The 21766-nt window shown below is 44.5% G+C and overlaps 3 protein-coding genes across 9 annotated transcripts in view; all 3 read right to left on the reverse strand.

Moving 5' to 3' along the window:
* Positions 1-5134, reverse strand: part of LOC306942305 (palmitoyltransferase ZDHHC14-like) — an 86328-nt gene extending 81194 nt beyond the window's left edge. The window contains exons 1-2 of one of the 6 annotated variants that reach the window (XM_079528130.1): positions 5048-5134; positions 2079-2426 (exon numbers count right to left, since the gene is read on the reverse strand). In XM_079528130.1, coding sequence (XP_079384256.1) covers positions 2079-2329 — 251 coding nt within the window. In that variant the 5' untranslated portion in view covers positions 2330-2426; positions 5048-5134. The other 5 variants (XM_079528126.1, XM_079528125.1, XM_079528127.1 and 2 more) reach the window with 5 other exon arrangements.
* Positions 5135-9797: 4663 nt separating this feature from the next.
* On the reverse strand, positions 9798-11147 carry LOC306941893 (eukaryotic translation initiation factor 3 subunit E-B-like; the record flags this gene model as incomplete). Its single annotated transcript, XM_079527533.1, has 1 exon — positions 9798-11147. The coding sequence occupies one exon, from the start codon at positions 11145-11147 to the stop codon at positions 9798-9800; it is 1350 nt and encodes a 449-aa protein (XP_079383659.1).
* Positions 11148-12700: 1553 nt separating this feature from the next.
* The window catches only part of LOC306941975 (AT-rich interactive domain-containing protein 1B-like), a 33417-nt gene continuing 24351 nt past the window's right edge, over positions 12701-21766 (reverse strand). For both annotated transcript variants that reach the window (XM_079527620.1, XM_079527619.1), the window contains exons 11-16: positions 19072-19202; positions 16961-17492; positions 16286-16523; positions 15369-15864; positions 14704-14979; positions 12701-14256 (exon numbers count right to left, since the gene is read on the reverse strand). In XM_079527620.1, the coding sequence (XP_079383746.1) occupies positions 13798-14256; positions 14704-14979; positions 15369-15864; positions 16286-16523; positions 16961-17492; positions 19072-19202 (2132 nt within the window). In that variant the 3' untranslated portion in view covers positions 12701-13797. The remainder of the gene's footprint in view (positions 14257-14703; positions 14980-15368; positions 15865-16285; positions 16524-16960; positions 17493-19071; positions 19203-21766) is intronic.

Below are 21766 nucleotides of genomic sequence, written 5' to 3' on the forward strand. Positions count from 1 at the left end.
TATGCACTGCCGAATGATATCTCACCTGCATGTGAGACTGTATGCACAAGCGGGACTATGTTTCTATATACAGTTGGGTGCCACCGATATTGTCCCTTATCATTTGACCCATTTAGGCCTGACCTCAAAATTTTAAAAAATCCTTCTAAATCCTCCAGTTTTCTGAAATAAATATTTTCATGATTTTTCAAAAATAGCAGACCTACAAGCTCGTAGCCTATGAGCTTGTAGATCTGCTATTTTTCAATAGCTAAATTATAACATAATGTTTAAAACACCAAAAGGGGTTCCCGCCCAAAATGGGTTAACTGTCCTTTTGCGCAGATCACGCAAACCTCAGCAAAAAGAAAAGGACAATATCGATGGCCTCCAACTGTATGCACAAGCGGGACTATGTTTCTATATATGTACTGTACTGCTCTTTTAACTGCCTCAAGTCATCCTCATTGACGTGTTATTTCTGTCATCCATGCACCTTACTGTACGTTTACAGTATGTCGTCGCTGTCGGGCAGAAACCTCTCTATATTTTTACGTTTAGTATTTGTTCATAAATTACTGCCCTGCTTGATCATACTAATCATACTAAAGTATCAAAAGTAGCAGATCTGCAAGCTCTAAGCGCGGTACAAAGTGACATGTTTTTATCTTGGATATCTGTACTTGGATATCTGTTTTTTAATTTGCATCCTGAAAAGTAACAGTTTTGGACATATGAGGTTTCCATCTGACAGAGACGATATTCACTCTACTAATATTTCACCAATTTGACGTGTTACATTGTTTTCTTTTTATCTTTATTCTTTGCTCCTTCCCTTAATAGAATGCAAATGATGAGAGCTTGTACGACACAATAAATTCACCCAAGTTTTACGCACATCATGTAAACCTGTGATGTGACAATAATGTTGAAGTTGAGTTCAGGTGCATGAACTATGAAACCAACCACACCTTTTCAAAGTAACCAACCACGCATGTTTCCATAGACAGTAGCTCCAGGCAGAACTTAAAGTGTGTCACCGGCAATTAAAATGACTGTCAGCTCAAAAGCTCCTGCGTTAATACCCCCAGTTCTAGTGAATAATTCTGAGCATTCCCAGAGATGCGGCTTTCTCTGACATGAGTCAAGTGACATCACTTTTTAAGATTTATTTGTGACATGTTTATGCTTCACTTCAGACATGTCAGCGACAGCGTAGAGTGAGGGGAAATCAAAGCTAGAGGGAGAGGAGGGACAGGACGCGATCATGCAAGGCCAGACGGGGGTCGGATTCGAACCCGTATCCTCGCGCTAATGGTCTGTGCACTACCTGGCTGAGCCACCAGGCAGGCACCCCATCATTGACATAACACCAACCACCATACTACTCCAGCAGTGGCTGATGACTGCTGGTATAGAGGTAAACAATTGTGGGTAAAAACTCTATGCCTTTAACTTTAACTTAAAATCATTATTCATTAATGCTAAATACGAATTCAAACAGTGAAAAAAAAAGTAAAACACTGGCTGTGTTGTGCCGATATAGAGGATTGTTTGAAATATTCGAGTGGTCCAGATGTCCAAAGAGGTTGAGAAACGCTGACATGCGAGTGCAGCATCTCCACCAACACCTCGAAAGGCCCAGAATTAGCCTCTGGACAGACAGACAGACAGACAGACAGACAGACAGACAGACAGACAGACAGACAGACAGACAGACAGACAGACAGACAGGACAAACTGCTTCAGGCAGTGTGAAAGCAGGACCTCATGTCAACAACAACATAGTCTCGCGAGCCAGACAGTTTCCTCCCACAAATTTCAAATGCTTCCGTCATACGGTCTGGAGCACAGAAGCTCAGAAAATGGATAAAGCGGATAGGACGCCTCCTCCCCGCTTCCATTTCGCCTTTGCAGTCGCCCAAATTCATCCTAATATAAATCAAAATCATCCAAGCCTATACTATATAGCTTGCTGCTTAGCAGAAATGGAAATTTAAAAAGATTAATGCTAATTTAAGACGACAGCTTCCTGCATTCGGAGATTGTGTGGAATAGTTGTCTGGCTACGCGAGACCAACAGCAGCAGCAGCACTCACTCAAACGTGAAGAAGAGCCCACACGTGACCAAGATGAGCACCAGGGTCAGGTAAAACACCCCCGTCTGCCGGGCCATCATAATCCTCCCATCGCAGTAGAACTTGTTCCGGCCCGGGAACGACTCCCATCGCCTCTTCTTCGGGGTCTTCTTCTTGCTCTTGCTGTAGGGGGTCTCCATGGGCGTGGAGCTGCGAGTGCTGATCTGGCTGTACTCACACTCTCTCATGGACTCGGACACCCCGAGATGCATCAGCCGTCACTGATCAACGCCCGGCCTCCACCACAGCTGGACGCGGACCTGGGACCACCACCAGACCGCCAGTCCTCCTGAAGACGTGCCTCCTCCTCTGTGAATGAAGAGAAACTGGGTTTAGTGCAGTGCTCAGTGCAAACAAAGGTCACCTTCTTCGCGCTCGCCTCCTCTTCTTCAAAATGAACACGATTTTCAACTAAAAATAATTGTTATGACTTTCGTGAATGGATTATGCGTGTGTGTGTGTGTGTGTGTGTGTGTGTGTGTGTGGGCCTGTCACAATTATTACATAATCGCCTAATCGCAATTATTTGAGATTAAACGCCATTATTCTTTTGCATGAATGTAAAAAATCATGTATTTTCAAAAATTGAACACTATTTCCAGACCACTATATGTTTTTTTAAGTATAAAGTTAATACATATGTCAATCATATTAGGTTATTTGTCATAGCACGTCGCTGTGAAACTTAAAATCCTAAAAGCCAAACAGAAATGTAATTTCTACATGTTCCAGAAAAGACAAACACAATTAAGTCATTACCATAATCACAATTACTTGAGGGAAGATAGTCTCTCGAGACAGACTGTGACTAATAAGAGGGCGCTGTTTTTCCTTTATTTTGCCAATGGGTACCCGGATTGGAGTGAAGCTGAATCGTCATGGTAAAATGTCATAATCGTGACGCACAGCCCTAAAGTTGAGTGTACGATAATGCAACAAAAAAGGCCACCTTCTTCACTCACTTCATTTCTTCGAAATTAACAATATTTCCAAACTAAAAATAAATTGCTAGTCACTTTCTCGATTAATTGACTGCATACAATATAGGACCACAATGGAAACGAGCCCTTAGGGCTTTTGTGTTATCCTTTCATAGCACCACTGTAGAATCAATCAGACCACTGTACAATTTGCAAAAAAATGTTAATAAAGTATTGAATCAATAATGGTTAAAATAACCAACATCATTCACCACATTTCTCTGACATTCTCTAGTCTAGACGAATCTACACACTCCGTATGGCTGCACCCCAATAAAATATACAGACATTAAAAGTTATCTTCATCATAATAATAATTCCAACATCTCATCTCACGTGCAACAACTGTACTTATTGTAGCAGCAGACACAGACATACATACAGCTCCGGTGGCTGACTGACTCTCCCCGGTTTCCTCGGCTAACTTGCTAAAGCTAACATGGCTAACACAGTTAGCAAGTTGTGAGTTTCAGTTATGAAAAACAAAATGTGGTGCCTTACTGGTGGGCCAGTTTGAAACGTTTTTACTGCTTCCTCTCACTTTTACGTGACGTTCGTACGTTACGTTACATTCCTCTGTCTGTTTGTTTTGTTTTGGGTATTTTTTGCTGCTCGTCGCGAGCGTTATTAACTTGTAATGTTTTGACTTCCCTCACTAGTGGAGAGAGAGAGGAGAGGTGCGGTAGGTACACGGAGACGATGATGGTGATGATGGTGCGTTCAAGAAAGTGCCGGAAAGTCAGGACTTTCCATCGTCCTACCTCTGCCGTAAGACGTACTGTAGTAGGCCTACGTACTGTAGTAGGCCTACGCCGCCTACCTACGTGTCGTGCGATATATATATATATATATATATATATATATATATATATATATACACACACACACATACATACGAATCTAAATTAAATAACAATAAGTTACTGACTGTATATCCTAAGACTACATACAGTAGGCTATTTGTATTGTGTAATGTGTGGCCAAAAACATTTACCAAATATAATGCGTTAGTAGTTGTCTGACAAACAAAAAGTAATGCAAAGTGCTGCAAATAGAAACTTAAAGGCATAACTTTGCTCTGTGTTTACATAAGAAAACAATACCGGTATGATTTATAGATTATTATTTTTTTTTTAATGATTTTACTTGTCGACTGAAAAAGGAACTTCAAATGTCCTGACTGTGTATATAACGCAGCATTGCATGGATGTGTGTGCGTGAATAATATGTTGTGCAACAACAACAACAACAACATGCCTAGCTGTCAGACCAGACGATCAGTCTGTCACTGACACACCTGTACATCCACACAACACTGTCTGTCAGTCATTCTGTCAGTCAGTCAAATATTCAGCCAGTATGTCAGTCAAATATCCAGTCAATCAAATATTCAGTCAGTCAGTCAGTCAATTAGTCAGTCAGTCAGTCAAATATGCAGTCATTCAAATATCCAGTTAATCAATATATCCAGTCAATCAAATATTCAGTCAGTCAGTGTCACAACAACAGACAGCACACACTCACAGCGGAGGGAGGGGGGTTTCTGGTCTTACCAAGGCAGAGTAGGCTATGTTATGTTGGTCTCGTCAGTCAGGGTGTCGTCAGTTGTCACGCAGCCCTTTAATAATTATCCTTGTTTATCCAGGTTTATTACGAACTGACAACACCATTTTCAAGTTGCGATCTGAACAAAAGATTCCTCCAAACGTCTAGGTATATAGAAACTACTTGTGAAAACAAAAGGTTTAGCCAGCCAGAGAGACGAGACGAGCTTCAGATCATCAGACCGCCAGCACCAACATCCTGGCTGCGACCCGGGACCGACGGGCGCACACGCACAGCACGCAGTCTAGTCTGTGACTGTGACTATAACATCTACTATGTTGTCGTTATCCTTCGATCCCTCCCCGCTGTGCTATCGTCGCACATCTCCGCCATTCCAGCACGTACTTGCGCAATCAGGACGTGTAGGCCTATAGTTGCTCAGAAAAGTTGCCACTTCCCCCCCGCACGCACGGACGCAGACTTGACAGACGAGGCGTCGGAGCAGAAGCTCCGTGATGTTTGGATCCACAGTCAGCGAGCAGAAGGACCGCAAAACAACACACGCGATCAATAGAACACATCGGGTAGGAGAGAAGAGGAGACCCCTCCTATAAATCAGACTGAGAACCTCCTCCTCCGCCTCTCTGCTGGGGGGGGGGGGGGGGGGTACTTTTTTAATCAATCGAATATAATCAACTTATCAAGAAGCATGTTTTTATACAGTGATATATTGTGTATAACGTGTATATGTACATCAACACGAAATATTTTTTATATTGATTAGCCTATACTTCTTTATTTGTTTTTTTATATTGATTGAATCATTTTGCAACAGTTTTGCAAATAGTGCAGTGGTATGACAATGATGCTGAAAGGATAACACAAAAAGCCCTAAGAGCTTGTTTCCATTGTGGTCCACCACCGTCCTATAGGCTATGTATTCAATCCATGTTCCATTAAACTGTTGTAGCCTATAGTAGACTGTGGCTGTTTTAGCTAATAAAAGATCTGAACAACTATTTTACATTAGATGAAGAGAGCCTCCTATATTAGTTATACGGCATATTAACCAAAGTGAAAAAGTGTGTTGTAGGCAGTCAGGGCCGGATCTACCATATGGGCACTTTGGGCACGTGCCCAGGGGCCCTTGGGCCCCTGGCCCCAGGGACACCCTTGTGTGTAAAGCAGCAACAATGCGCTAGATTGGCTGTCACTCTGGGGGGGTAGGCGAACGGAAATAGGCCAATATAACGGCATAAAACTGCCCCAAAACAGCAAAAATGTTGCGCGTGTGAAGGGGGGCCCTTCGAGCTTCATTGCCCAGGGGCCCTCAGAAGTGTTAATCCGGCCCTGTGTAGGCTAGGCCTAACTTAATTGCAAAATGAGAAACAGAGGGGTTGTGGTTTGCAGTGGTGGAACTGGAAAGTAATAGCCTACATTTACTGAAGTATTGTATCATTTTGAGGTACTTGTATACTTATACTGGAGTATTTACAATTTTCAATAGAAGCTCTACAAGCTCACAACGCATTGTGAGCTTGTAGATCTGCTATTTTCAAAAGATTTGAAAACTTGTGAAATGGGACATTTAAGCTTTTGTACTTTCTGTACATTCTGAATACTGGACTTTCACTTGTAACGGAGTATAGTATCTCCACATTACAGTATTGATCATTTTATTTTACTTTTGTCACCAACTGGTTGTTGCGTTGGAACTCGTCCCCAAAAGCTTTCATTCCTCAGTGAGAAGATATGGTTCGCAAGAAGGTCCGGTTAGACCTGCTTTGGTCATGTTGACAGTTCCTCAATCTTTTTAGCAAAAGGCCGATGCACACCTCAAGGCTATTGACAGGTGCGTAGGGCAATAAAGCATACTTAAAAGGGTATCTTTGAAAAACAAAGAAGGGTCCCACACACTGTCAGAAAACTTGGCAAAAATGTTTCTCTTTAGAGCAACATTTTTGGCAAGTTTTTAAGACAGTTCCTCAATCACCTGACCTCCTTCACATCACTTCATCGCACCTCCACAGAATGCAAATGTCACCCAAGATGCCTCAGTCTTCTGGCTCACAGTCTCCCCGCAAATTAGGCTACTTCTCTCCACCTCATGCCTCCCCTGCCTGTTCTCCAGTGTTAAAGCTGCAATACGGAACTTATTTTGAATGAATAAAACAGTATTTTTTATCTGTATGGAACATACAGCCTTTTTAATTCCAAGGACCCCCAGTTTGATAACTGGTTAGGCCCTATAGGCACAGACCCCCATTTGATACAGATTTGTATTTTATTTATTTTTTACCTTTGGGACCTCAATCTACAGTGCACTATAAAATCCACATGCACTGTACTTCCCTACACAGAGTTACAGATCTGTAAGGGTCCAGATCTGGTAAGATTTTGGTTTCTACACGCTCACAGAATTACAAACGGCATTTGGTAATAACAAAGTCAAGCATCCATTTGGTTAACTATCAGAAATGTAGCTTTATTCCAGTTCTGGGGTGGGACATATCATAAAAGTTACGGATTGCTGCTTTAAGTTAAAGTTGTTGTAGAAATAAATTCTGCAGGAATGAAAATGAACGCTTGTGTTCTATCCAAGGGAAGGGGTGTAAAATATTCATTGCATCAGAATCTAAGTTTGAACAGAGAGAGCGAGACTCAATTATTTATTTTCACTGAGTGCAGTAGTAGCCGGGAGCTTTGTGATCAGAGATGTCACGCAGTAAATTTATAACAATAAAATGTTCCTTTGTCTGCTTGGTTATGTCTCAGTCATAGTGACTGACGTGCCTATATTTAGGAGTGATTTTAAAACCTTTTTTGTTTTTAAGGCACTTAATTGTTTAGCACCTTCCTTCCGACCTTTCTTATTGCCTTCCCAAAAGTTACAACCCGTCTCCTTAGATTATCTAGTGCTGTCCTCCTCGAGCTGCCAGAAGAGTATTATAAAAAAACATGGCAAAGAAGCTTTCTGCTTTTATGGGCCAACTGGAACAAGCTCCCATTACAAGACTGGCAACTGACATAGATAGCTTTAAAAGCAAGATCAAGACTTTTACTCTTGCTTTTATGGTTCCCTGTAAATGTAGATATATATCATATCTTTCAATAGGTAGGGTCTTTGTTGTTCCTTATTGAAGTGTGTACCTAAATAGGTGACAGGTAGTCTGTGTGGTTAAATATGAAAGTGAATGAATATATGTGACTGTGAGATGATGATCGGTGTGACTACTTGAGGGAATTTGAGTCTGTAATACTTCTAAAGTGAAGTATTACTTCTAAAATGTTTTGTCCCATTCTTTTCTTGTATTGTTTTAATTTTGATCTTGCCTGCTTTTAATTTGTTCTTGATCACGTTTTTAATATTGTGTTATCTTTATTTTGTTGATCTCTTTTTTATGTAAAGCAATTTGGGCTGTATATTTGATGTCATGAAAGCTGCTAAACAAAGATTATTATTGGCGTATCAGGTTTGTTTAAGGTTATGTCTGAGTCATATTGACATGCCTAAATATGGGCGTATCGGGTTTGTTTATGATGATGTCAGTGTCGGAGTAGTCTCGCGTAGCCAGACAACTATTCCACAATCTCCAAAGCATTTAGAAATTGCGAGAGTCAACAGTCTGGTAACGTGAGACTAGTGTCGGAGTGATGTGATGTGCATGGCCGTGGTCGACCTGCATAAGCCAATTTGAGGATACATCCATGTTTGTCCAGATCCAGATCAGGGGTCTTAAACATTTTTCAGGACCCCAGCGGAGAGATGGATGAAGCAGGGACCCCCACTACTCATATTAAACTTCTTCCATTGATTTCATAGATAGCTTCATAGGCTTGTTTGACAGCACTATCATCAGTGTGTTAAGGAAAGTTCATGTTAGTTAATGTGCATCTGCTATTTTCTGTGAATTTCCCCTGGAATAGGGATGCTGTAGGGTCCAAATGGTAACTCTGAGGACCCCCTAGGGGTCACGGACCCCTGTTGAAGACCCATGACCTTCTAGATGATTCCATTGTTTAGGCTCTTTATCAGGCCCCCATCCGTTTTCGCTCTACACTAAACACACGTGTAAGCTTGTAGATTGGCTGGAATAGGAATGCTAATGCTTTCGAATGGTTACTCATCTTTTAAAACAGTCAGTCAAACTTTATTCCCGAGCTGCAGGCTCGGGTTAGCAGTGTGCTGGCAGTGGATCAAGCTGTGTTTGTGTTGTTGGGAAATTGGTGGACATGATCTGGCCTTTGAGCCCGAGTCCAAGAATAACACAAGGTTTTGAATCCCAGCCAGCAGAGGCTTCACCCAAAGGAATATGTGATTGTTTGGAATGCTGGACAAGATGAAAGAGCCGTTTCTGTGGCCAGTCAGTGTGAACTCAAAACAAACACCTTGCATCTTGAGCGCATACAACTTTGAACGTGTCGCCACTATTGTGGGCATGTTATTATGCATTTGGGTCTGTCCCTGCGTCCGAGCACGTAAATAGCGTTTGGTTGGTTTTCACAACCAAGTGTCATTGTTGCGCAGCCTAACACGCACGCACGCACGCACGCACGCACTAACTGTATATGATGATCTGGGGTGTTACTGTACAGTGACAGTACAGTAGTGGAGGGACCCCCTGGGGACCCCCACACGGTAAAGGTGGTTGCACACTGGACGCGTTTTCGGTTGTCCGAAAAACGCATCCAGTGTGCAACCACCTTAACTCTGTCATTCCTCAACCGTTTCGGACACGTGGCGGATCGCCCGGAATCAGCCCGGACCCCTTTGCGCGTTCCTGGGGGTCTGGATGTTCCCGGGACCCCCGGGGACCCCCACATGGTAACTCTCACATTTCTCTACCGTTTTGGACGTGGGGCAGCTCGCCGTAACCGGGCCGCGTTCCTGTGGGTCTGGAACTTCCGGGGAGCCCCTGCGGACCCCCACGGAGTTGCACCACTCATTTCATACGGGTGTGATGTTTTTCTAATATATTGTCCGCAGAACCCCATCTGAAAAGAGTTTGTGCCAGGGGACCACCATAAGAACATATTAGTGTTAAAAGCTTTTTTCTATTTTTTTTTGTGTTTTGAGCTTGAAGATCTGCTATTTTCATATAAAATCAGGACAAAAATAAACATCTCTGTCCGTCTCCTAATCTATAATGTGCTTCTAAACGCCACTTTCTTGAACTGCCCAGTTTGTAGTCTCATTCCTGTTGCTGTGACCCAGCTTCTTCTCAATTCTATGGGCCAACTCTTGGCAGCGTTCGAAGAGGCCCCTGGTCTTCTCAATCACCTGCTGGTAAGGGGACACGGCGTTGTGCCCCATAATCACATGACCCAGGTTAGAGTCTATCTTGGCATCTAGCCTGGCGTTGCGGATAAGGTTGACAATCCACTTCTCGGCCTGCTCGGGTGTCATGTTCATCTTGTCTGCCAGCATGCTGATGCTGATGCGGCGATGTATCCTGCAGAAAGTCTCAAAGATGAAGAGTCGGGCGCTCTCAATGAAGTCCTCCCGGCAAGCAACCAGGAAGAAGTCATTCGCAAGAACCGACTCGCACTCCCTTAGCTTCCCCTGAGCACTGTCAAAGTCAAAGTCCACGTACAGGCACTCCACAAACTCTGTAATCGGGTCTTTGTAGATGTAAGACTCCTGCTGTATGACTTTGACCAGATCTTTCAGAGCCTGCTGACGCCTGCCGACGTCCTTGTTTGTGACGACCGCCGCGGCGAGGTAACGCAAGATGTGAGGGCAAACGCTCTGGATGGCGTTGAGGTAGTTAGGCTGATACAGGAAGAGTTCGATGAGGTTGTCTCTGCCTCTGGGGTGGTTGAAGAAGACAAACAGTGACCAGTGAATGAGCCACGTCCTCTGCTGGAGAGACTGGAGAGCGGAGCACTGGAGAGCGGAGCTCGCCGAGTTGTTGTCAACGGTCTCTCTCAGGTAGGCGAGGTCGTCCATGGCGGCGTCCCAGTTCTGCATCAGGATCTCGGAGGCCAGCTTGCCCCACAGAGAGCTCAGGGCATTCCTGTCCGTGGCTGGGGCCAAGACGCGGAAGAAGTAGAGATATTCAGCGGACCCAGAGTAGTTTCCACAATCATATTGGAACCTGGCATATCGATACAGGGTGTCCAAGGAGTCCTGACTGAAGTCAAACTTCTCCTCCAGATATTTGAGGAGCATTCTCCCGTCCCTGGAAGACTGCATCTGCCTAGCTGTCTCCGGGTCCTCGAACATCTTCACAATGGGCTCCGTCTCGGACTGGAGCTGCCTCAGTTGAGCCACCACGTCTGTCCTCTTCTTCTGCAGAGCGTGGGGGATCTCCCTGTCGGTGAAGAGGCTTTTGTGCACCTCCATTACGAAGTCTACCATGTTTGTGTTAATGAGGAGGTCCAGCTTTGCCTGAAGCAGCTCATGTTCATTATAGACTTTTCCGGAAAGAAATTCCACCAAGGGGAGTACAAGATGGCAGTCCAAAAAACTGGAAATTGTGGGGATGAGATCATAATCTGACATCTTTACAGTGATAAGCAACAACTAGTGGTTATATATATATATACTGCACTGGCTCTGGTCTTTGCTCAAATATAGACTTTTTGCCCAAATATGGAGATGATTGATGACATCAAAAGTTCAAAACATATGAACACTGTCTGTCATGCAATAGAGATACCCTCTATTGCATGACATCATCATCAAACCAGGAAGTTATGCAGGAACGCCTACTGAGTGGCAAAAACTACTTTCTGGCCTTGACAGCCCATACATTCACACAGAAAAGTCCTATCTGATTGCATTAAACAACATTAAACAATGTTAAACTCACTTTGCATGTTGCTTTGCCCCTCGATTTTCCACTCGATGTGCCATTCACTTTAAGCATGCGCATACTCTCTATAGAGAATAATGGAGTCCACACAGGCCCTAAGACAGGCCAGGTGGAAACCCCAAGCAGTTCCTGCATCTAACCCTAAACCCTTGCTTCTATCTTACAGAAGGAAAATTCATGGTCATGTGACTGGGCTGCGTCACGAGCCATGACGCTCTCTGTGGAAATCTCGCACCGGAAGTTTGATGACATACATGGCAGTGGATGGAGCCGGCTGGACCGAACAAACATTAGCTATGAAACATTGAGACCTTTGTCATATAATCGGTTCAGGAATATAAGGCAGATTCTTTTTTAAAAAGTTTTTAAATAATATATAAATATATTTGTATCATCGGGAGAACGATGGCTTCCATTATCGCATTGCAACTTTTCAGTTAAAAGCCTACAGTTTCTATTAGCTTGGATTCCCCATCGATGATGTCACTGGTGGACGGGTTTCTGAACTGCCCACAGCCCTCCCATGAGACAAAGCCCGGGTAGAAAAATAATTGTGGTATTTTATCATGAACATTAGTGAGGACCAATTATATGAAGATAGGTTGAAAAGTGGTGAAGTGGTCCTTTAAGGAAACACACAGGAGCCAAAAATCCTTTTTTGGAATCTAGCAATCTTGTAGGCTGAGTGCTGGATCAAAAGTTTGTCACGTAATCAAATGCTAAAGAAAACGCTGATGTAAATAACAGCAATCTCTCTATAAAATGAGCAAACAGTCCCGGTATAAGCAGTCGATGTTTGTTTTATTGGTCTAAGATTGTCTGGACACAATGCAACGTCCCGGTGCTTAACAATGTTCATTTGTACATTTATTTGTGACATGTGTGTATAAATATGAATACTGGATAAAAGAGAGACACGTTTCGTCGTACGAAAACAAAAAGGCAGAATTTACAATGAGCTTTTCAGGACATGTCGATTCTTTTTCAGAGTTATTCATTAACATGAATGGAGGACATTAAAGAAGTGAGATGTTTTCCAGGCTCTATTATGTCCCCACCTCCCACCCACCCTGGCACTTCCACATCTGATTACCAAAGAGATTGTTTTTTCAGCTATAATACAATGCATACAGGATTATTTTTGTCTTTACATCGAAACATCTGTTATATCTGCCATTGTTCAAATATTTGACCCCAATAACAAAATATGTGTAATAACAATAACAAATCTTACCAATAATAAAAGCATTACTTTTTAATAATAGGCAGAAAGTTCCCGATCAATCTCCTTATTCTTGATTGTGAGGCTGAAATAACCATGTGTGTCCAATGTACAACTGTATATATACATAGTGATGAAAAAATACAGACATAACACAAGGGCTTAGGAAACGCAAAGGTCATTTTGTGAGAGTCATTGAGGCTATGATTGATTAGTCAATTGATTTAACAGATTTCTTCTCCCCCAATGCTGATTGGCTGGTGCAACACTGCCCCCCGGTGGTCTGCAACACGTACTGCAGGTGTATTTGAAGAGAGTTGTTCTCAAAAAGGGACAACTTGGTCTAGTCCTATTGCACAATGTTATCTTCCAGCGATGGAGACATATACATTTAATCACTTAATTAATACCACAAAAAGTCACTGGTGGTTTTTTCTTCTTCCCAGAAATGGTGGCAGAACGTTTTTTTCTCCTTCTTCTTCTTCTTCTTCTTCTTCTTCTTCTTTAACTACTGTACAATGTCACAATTTAAATAAATACTCTCCATAACAAAACGGCGATGAGCATATTCATATTATTAGTGATTATAAAACCCAAGACATTTCAGAGGACTCAACGGAACCACATGGATCAGCACCAACATCTGGGGCAGCTTTGGCTGAGGAACGTAAACAAAACCAGAACACAACGAAACAACAAAATACAAAAAAACTAAACCAAAAACAAGAGCAATCCAACGACAGCAGTTATTAAATATTTGTATTAAAATTAGCTTTGAAATCCCAAAACCAAATTTGTACCGGGGCCCAGGAGCTATACATATATAGATAATTTTTTTTTGTATATGTGGATATCTTATAAAAAACAAACATTTTCTTTCGTTTAAATAAAAATAGAAAAGCGCAGTAATAACTCGTCTGTCCTCGCGCCAATAAGTTACGCTCCGCCGTACGACGGTTTCGCGCGCTGGAAACAGCCCGACCCGACAAGCTCGCGACGCAGACGGCGGCGCGTGGGGTCCGTTAAAAAAAAACGTCCAGACCGTTCCCGCTTAGCGCGCGACACCGTCGCTCCACGGAGTCTTAACCCAGGCTCACCACAACAAGGTCCTGCTGTCATAACTTCCCAAAGTGGAAGAGTACTTGACAGATAATGGCCACCACGCCCGCGTGCAGCACGGACGAGATGGAGATGTCCAGCAGTCTGCTCTCGTACAGCACAAACTCCGCCCTGTTCTCCGGCACCTTGGACATGGCGAGGAGGGCCTTGGCGGCCCGACACATCATGCTGACGCTGGGCGGGTCCATGGCGGCGTGGTGGTGGGGGTTCTGCTGGTACTGCGTCATGCTGAGGCCGTCCTCCAGGAAGCCCACCAGGCTGGCCACGCTGCCCTTCTGCACGGCGATGGCGCGCGCCGCCGTGGCGTCCCCCTGCGCCAGGTGCGAGAGCACGGCCACCGCCATCTCGCGGTACGCCTGGGCCTGCCGGCGGCACACCAGGCGCACCAGCACCGAGAACAGCTTCTCCTGGCGGCTGGAGGGGGGCGTGGCCAGCAGCAGGTCCACGTTGCCGTCCTGTATGTGGGGGAGGGGGGGTCACGTTTATTATTGCACAATAATCGCCTTCGTTGAGATCATTATTAATTATTTTGTCACAATTGTCAAATAGCAGATATACAAGCTTACAACACATCGCATTGTAAGCTTGGCCACGCTATTTAAAGTAAAAAAATATAAAAATGCCAGTAATTTCTTGGTATACTTCAGTTATTTATTTGTCATATCTGCCCTGTGCTCTTTTTCATTATGAAGCCCAAAGGGCAAACAGAAATGTCCATGTTCCAATGCCAAACTTGGCCATGTTGTTTTTACCTTTTTACCTCGATACGCAAAAGGCAAAACAGAAATGTAATTTCTATTCATATTAAATATCCAACGCCAAAAAAACCACAACTAAACAATCGGCAATCGGCAAAAAATTGTGTGACAAACAATCGTCAACTGACGGTGACAGCCCCTTACCTGGATGCTCAGCTTGCAGAGGCACTCCAGCGCCAGCCGCTGGGGCGTGAGCGGGGAGTGGGGAAGGGGCCCCGCCGAAGGGAAAGGGTCCCGGGCCTCGGCCGACGGACACACCATCCAGTGGAGCAGGCCGTCCAGCAGGGGCAGGCACACGGTGTCCGGGTACGAGGACAGGTCCAGCTGGCCCGAGATGTTGGCCAGAGTCACCATGGCGTTCTCCCGGAGCGCGCCCAGACAGTCCCACCACCACTCGTCCTCCTCGTCGGCGCTGCAGGGCTGTCACGATTACACAACATTTAAAAGTTGACCGTTAATTTGTCACACAAATAAATGCGATGAATAGTCGAATTTACATTTCTGTATTGCCTTTTAGGCGTCCTAATTAAAAAGTGCACAGCACAGATATGACAAATAACTGAAATATGCCAAGACATTACTGGCATTTTTATAAATGTTTTACTTAAAACACTAAAAAACACAAAAAAGGTAGTGGAAATTGCTGATCTACACGCTTGTAGATTTCTATTTCTATTTCTATTGCTATTTCTGATTTATTTATGAATTTATGAAGATCTTTCAACATGGAAATGATTATGACAAAAATAATTGCGACTATCTCAAATGACTGCGATCAGACGATTACGTACTAACTGTGACAACCCTACCTCGGCGCTGCCGTGCGAGAGGCTCCAAGGCCCCCCCTCCTGGGCGCCGTACGGCGCCGCGGTGCGGTTCCTCTCGGGGTGGCGGTGGTGCAGCAGGAGCAGACGGCCCAGCAGCAGCACCAGGGCGGGGTGGCGGGACATGTCGCCGTCGTTGCCCGGCACGAACGAGAGGCTCCGCACGATGTTGGACACGCAGAGGCAGCGGCGGGCCAGCGCGTCCTGCCACGGCGCCCCCGCGCCGGTGCCCAGCGGCGTCTCGTCGGCGCAGCGCGGCTCGTCCTCCAGCAGGGTGATGCCGTCGGGCTCGCCGTCCGGGTGCACCCGGAAGGGGTATGAGGGCAGCGAGCGGGCCGGGTGGTCGTGGGAGAGGGCGTCCACGCGCGCGCACAGCACGTCGTCGATGGTGGCGGTGATGAGGCGATGAGGCGCCCACGTCCCATCCTCCTCCCCCCCGCCGCCGCCAGTGGTCTTTTCTCCTCCACACCCGGCACCAGGGCTGTCACCATGACAAACAGGTAAGTTGACCATTCATTGTCACACAACTTACAAGTAATTGCGATTAACGATTAAGGATTTGTGTTTTCTTTGCAGTGAACATTGGAATGTTACAATTTGTAATGTATTTCTGTTTGCCAGGAATCACAAATTGCACAGGACAGATATGACAAACAACTTAAATTTACAAATAAATCACTGACGCGTTTAATATTTTTTTATATTTTTTTCTTTCCAAAAAAATTGCAAAATAGTGGAAATAGTTAATCGTGACGTGTTGTAAGCTCGCAAATCTGCCATGTCTGCTATTTTTGATATACAGTATGAAAATCTTTCAACGTGGAAACGATTGACAATTGTGCAAAAATTATTGCAATTATCTCAAATTCAGGCGATCATGTCATAATTGTGACGGGCCTTACCCGGTGCGCCGTCCTGTCCGCCCCTCTGCGTCCGCTTCCCGCCGCGGCCGGGGTTCAAAGTGCGTCTGGATGTGAGCGGTGGAGTCGCCCCCGCCCGCCTGCCAGTGGAGCAGCCCGCTGGTGAAGTGCGTGGCGTGGCCCAGGTGCTCCGTCATGTCCTCCAGCAGGTCATCTGTGTGGACGATCTTGACGGGCAGGCGGTCGTACTTGCTGGCCTGTTTGGGCCTGGGCTCTGCGTCTACGGCAAGGTTATTAGAGTTAATAACTAACTAAATGACCAAAACTTAAGTTGAAAAAACATTTTCGTTAATTGAACTAAATAAAAACTATTATTAAAAAAAAGATAACTAACTGAAACTGTTTCCAAAACGAACTAAAACAAAAAAAACGAAATTATAGACAAAATAACCTCAGTATCTTTTGTTGAGTTTTTATTACACAATAGGCCTACTTATTCTGACCGTTATGAATCCTGCACCTGACAAATAACCCAAAGTATGAAAAAAACTAAAACTAACACTAAAACTAATAAAAACTAAGCATTGTCACAGAAATAAAAACTAATAAAAACTAGCAAACATGCTGCAAAAACTAATTCAAAGTAACTGAATTAGGAAAAAAAAGTCAAAACTAATTAAAACTAAACTATAATGAAAAATCCAAAACTATTATAACCTTGGTCCACGGCCACGGCCGTCGTCGTCTGGTCCACGCGTTCCTCTTTAATCTCCGTCCTCAACTCTCCTTTTACACTCTCCTCTCTCTCCTCCTCCTCCTCCTCCTTCCTCTCATCCTCCTTCTCCGGCGTCTCTCCCTGCTCCTCCTCCCTCTCCTCTTCCTCCATCTTCACCTCCACCTGTTCCGCCTCCTCTTTCATTCCACCCGGCGCGTCCTCGCGCGGCGACTCGGGGGCGGCGACTGCCGGAGCTGCTTCCTCTTCTCTGTCACCGCCGCCCGCTTGCTCCTCCTCCTCCTCCTCCATCTTCTGTTCCTCCGCGTCGCCGCCGGACTCGGCCTGTGGCAGGAGGTCGTGATCCGTTTCGGGGTCGGGGTCCTGCTGCTTCTCACCAGAGGAGGAGGAGGAGGTGTCGCCTCCCAGAGGGAGGCTTTGCTGGTTGCTCCCCACCTCGTACTCCTCCAGGATGCCGAAGATCTCCATCAGACAACGGCGGAAATACTCCACGATGAGCTCCAGGAAACCAGGCAGCTGCAGGAATAAAGCGAACGCATGCGCACGCACGCACGCACGCCACACGCACGCACACGCACGCCACACGCACACGCACACGCACACACACACACACACACACACACACACACACACACACACACACACACACACACACAGTGTCAGTGGCAACATGGTAATGTTATTATGAGACCATTTGATATGATTTTTGATACAATCTGGGGACCCCACTCTTCTGTACACTAAATATCCTCAGCATCAGTGTAACTCAGAGACTGTACAAATGGAACCAAATAAAAAGAGAGATTCTCAAACTAGTTATTTTAAGGAGCAGTAGTTTTGGTTCACTCAACGTCCTGCGTCTGAGGCTCCTGCCCAAGTGAGCCGAGCAGCCTAGCGCGGCAACGAGCCATTCCCTCTGCGCCTTTGTGAATGTGAGTTTTTGAGGACGGCTGGTTTGGGAATGGCTTATGCACAAGAAACCAAGGATTATTATATTTAAAGAAGGAGGGGTCATAGTACACATTCTAAGCCTTCTTCGTGCACACTGACTGGAGGGGAAGAAGGAAAACTGCAGCTGAGGTAATGGAATGCTTTTTTTCTACTGCACGTGAGATGAGTGCAGAGTTTGATCAATACGTCCCGTAACCTAAAATGAGTTTTTAGATCAATATATCTTAAATGAATAAAGTGTTTGAAGAGAATTGGACTGTGATATGCGTGTCCAGTGTTGCAAGAAGCGCTCAAGAGTTTTTACTTAAGAGAAAATAGCAATGCCATCAAAATATACTAAAATAACTAAAAGGACTCCAAATTCATCAAACGTTTTCGAAAAGAACGACTAAAACTAAATCTTCAGTTCTACTTTTATTTTTCTATTAAAAGTTGTGTTTTGTAATACTAATAATATAAGTGTGCAAATTAACTAGTAAAGTTACTATGCAGTTAGTTATATTTGAAAACTAAAGTTATTAAAACCCATTTACCGCTACCATTATTTAATCCCTCCGTTGCGTCCTGCCAGGGTTTTATCGCGCGTGACACTTACTTTGAAGAGCCAAATATCCGTAATCGCATTTTACTATGAAACCATTCCGTGTGTGTTGACGAAGCTGGTGCTTGTTCTCTCGGTCGGTGGTGGAAAAAGTGGACCGCGAGTATCACAGCGCCTGCTACAGGCCGTTGAAAACGCTTGTCTGGGACAAAGCGACCCCTGCAATGTCGCTTCTGTGAGATAAAGCCGTCTGAAAACAGAGCCGGCAATGTAAGTGGATGCGCGTGCATTTTCAAAATGGCCGCGCCCATTGGGTCAGAAGCATAACAAAGCTAACGGACGGTAGATTTCGATACGATCGTATTAAAACATGCATTAATGAATACATCGCTGTTAAAACGGCTTTTCCGTTTGTGGCAGGCTACAAGATTCTACGTGTTAATATTCCTATGTTCCTGGCGGGCAAACGATTAATAAACTAAAGTGACTAATAATTGTAGCAGAGTAAAAATAGTTTTGCATCCGAGATAAATGTACTTGAGCAAATGTTCCTTTCCACCAGTGTGCGTGTGCGTGCGTGCGTGCGTGCGTTATAGAGGTTACCTGGGAGAGGCTGAAGGAGCCCACGGTGGTGTCATCATACAACAGGATGTTAATGGTGTCCAGAGCCCATGTGCTCTCTGCCAACAGGCCTGACTTCAATGACATCATCACCCGCCACGCCTCTGGAGTTCCTGCATTCACAGGGATAAATGGACACAATTGACGCCTTTTTTTAATATACATTGTTGATGGCTCACAACTTCTCTACGCACTCGTAACACAAGTGAGAATTCTGCTGGCTTATGCTGTCTATGGGAACGCAGTTCTTAGAATCGTAATATCTCGGATTCTTCTATTTGGATCAAAGCAAGCTTGATTTGCGGTTCATTTTGCGGCTCATTTCATAAACGATATGATCCCTGGTTACAAAATGTATGTTTTGGGTGAGTTACATAACATTCGCGGGACATGTTACATAGCGTTTTTTTCACTTCCTGACTCTCAGTTTCCGGGTGAAACGCCTTTAAGAAATAAATGGGTTTTGCATTGAAATGAACGAGTGGCAGTCCCGGAGTACACAATTCCGCCAGCAGATGGTGGTGTTGGCGGGGAATGAGTAATTACGTTATCTTATTGTCCCTACGCGGTAGCTAGGTCAGTGTTTACATGTAATGGGATCCATTTTACAATAGAAGGCCAGTGTTCAGGTCTCTTCACACGGGGAGCGACATAACGCCTGCATTCTCCTGGGATCTGCGCAGTGGCGCTGTGCTCCTCGTGTGAAAAGATATTTCTTAGTTTTATGGTTGTGTGTAGAGTTTGTTGCGTGTTGTTCTATGTCTCAAAGTGGACCACAACGGAAACAAGCTTCAGCTTCATCGGCCGATAAGACCCTGCATATTAACCGAGATTGTATACCGGTCATCATTTCAATATCGTGCATATCTACGCTGTAGCATGATCAAGTAGGGCATTCATGTACTAAACAACACAAAAAGTTTGAACCTGGATATAGGACGTTTCTCCCCCCCGACAGCGACGATATAGTTTTTCCTATCTTATGCAATTGGGCCCCCACTTTGAAAGCCCTGCGTTCCAGACACTTGTCTCTAGACACGCTTCTATTCTGAGATTCACCCAGCCAAGCCCCTCGTTGTTACGGAAGTTTGAAGCAGCAGCAGCAGCAGCAACAACTCCCCCCTTTCAATGAAATAGCTACAAACTATGAAATATCTATATCTGCTGCATGCAGTGCCGCGGGCATGCTGACATCTACGTCTACACCAGGTTAAAATCACAGCTACACGTTCAGCCATTAAATGTGTCCTACTTTCTGCCACTGCACGCTCAGTGAACTATAGCTCCACTCTGGTTCATCTCCACCAGGAATACAACGTTTTTGGGGGGATTGTTTTAACTCCTGTCAGATATTACCAGGGCTATAGTCTTGTAACAACTCGGCTGTTGAAACCGAAGTATTTTTCGTTTACAGCGTTGGCTCTAGCAGTCTATACCAGTAAGACGGCGCCTGAGGGCGAGGTCGCGTGCGCGCATCCGCCTGGGTGATATCAGACTGCTGGACGAGCGCTGCCACTTTGGCAAAAATGGACAAAACCTTCTTGTTTGTCCATTTTGATTTTGTTTTCTAGTTTTTAACCTTTTAACCTTTTTAACTAGTTTTCTAATAAAATAGTTTTTACTTCTGTTCTGTAAAGCGACTTTGGGTACCTTGAAAAGCACTATATAAATCTATATAAATATATTATTATTATTATTATTATTATTATTATTTATTATGGGGGTTCAGATCAACATATGGAATGAATTCTGTAATGGCCATATATGGAGCGTGTCTTGAGTGTACAGGGTTTGATGAGGTCAGATCAGCATATGGAATGTCAGAACACGTCAGCTTCATATACGGAGATCTAAGGGTGGCAGCGGGGGGACGTGTCTTGAGTGTACAGGGTTTGATGAGGGCCCAGGTAGGGCCGGGCCTTCATTTTCGGGCCTGTTGAGAACTCTAGTTTTCGCAGGCTGCCGGGCGCTGCTGCTGCACAAATAACTTTGGGGGCAGGCCCGTTTAGAGTTTAAATGGACAGGTATCAGTCAAAAGGGAGACATCGAAGAGGAAGGATGGATGGGGTTAGGATCAACATATGGAATGTCAGAACAGGTCAGCTCCATATATGGATATCTAAGGGTTTGAGGTGAGATGTAGAGTTGCTGGCCAATATTGATGGCATCAGGGATCTCCATATATGGGCTTAATATTGATGACATCAGGGATAGTGAGTGAATGCGTGAGTGAGTGACTGACGGGAAATGCACGATTTCATAGTTAACTGCGACCTGTGGTCGCAAAAAGGGTTTAGTTTAGTTATTCCCAAACCTTTCCAAAAGAGGGTATGCGCATGCATAAAGTGAATGGCAGATCGAGTGGCAAAGTGAGTTTAACTTCGTTTAATGTCGTTTAATGCAATCAGATAGGACCTTTCTGTTTGGATGTATCGGCTGTCAAGGCCAGAAAGTAGTTTTTTGACACTCGGTAGGCGTTCCCACATAACTTCCGGGTATGATGATGATGTCACGCGCATACCCTCTATTCCAAGGACCCCCCATTCTTTTTTCCCCGCCTAATGTTGAACCAATTATTTGGTTCAGATCCCTAAAAGTTGGTTTGGAACTGGAACCAATTTTTTTGTTTTGTTTTGTTGTCCTGAAGTGGGAACCGAAGTAGGTGTGCCACTATTCA

Source organism: Electrona antarctica (assembly GCF_951216825.1).
Source record: "Electrona antarctica genome assembly, chromosome: 18".
NCBI lineage: Eukaryota > Metazoa > Chordata > Actinopteri > Myctophiformes > Myctophidae > Electrona > Electrona antarctica.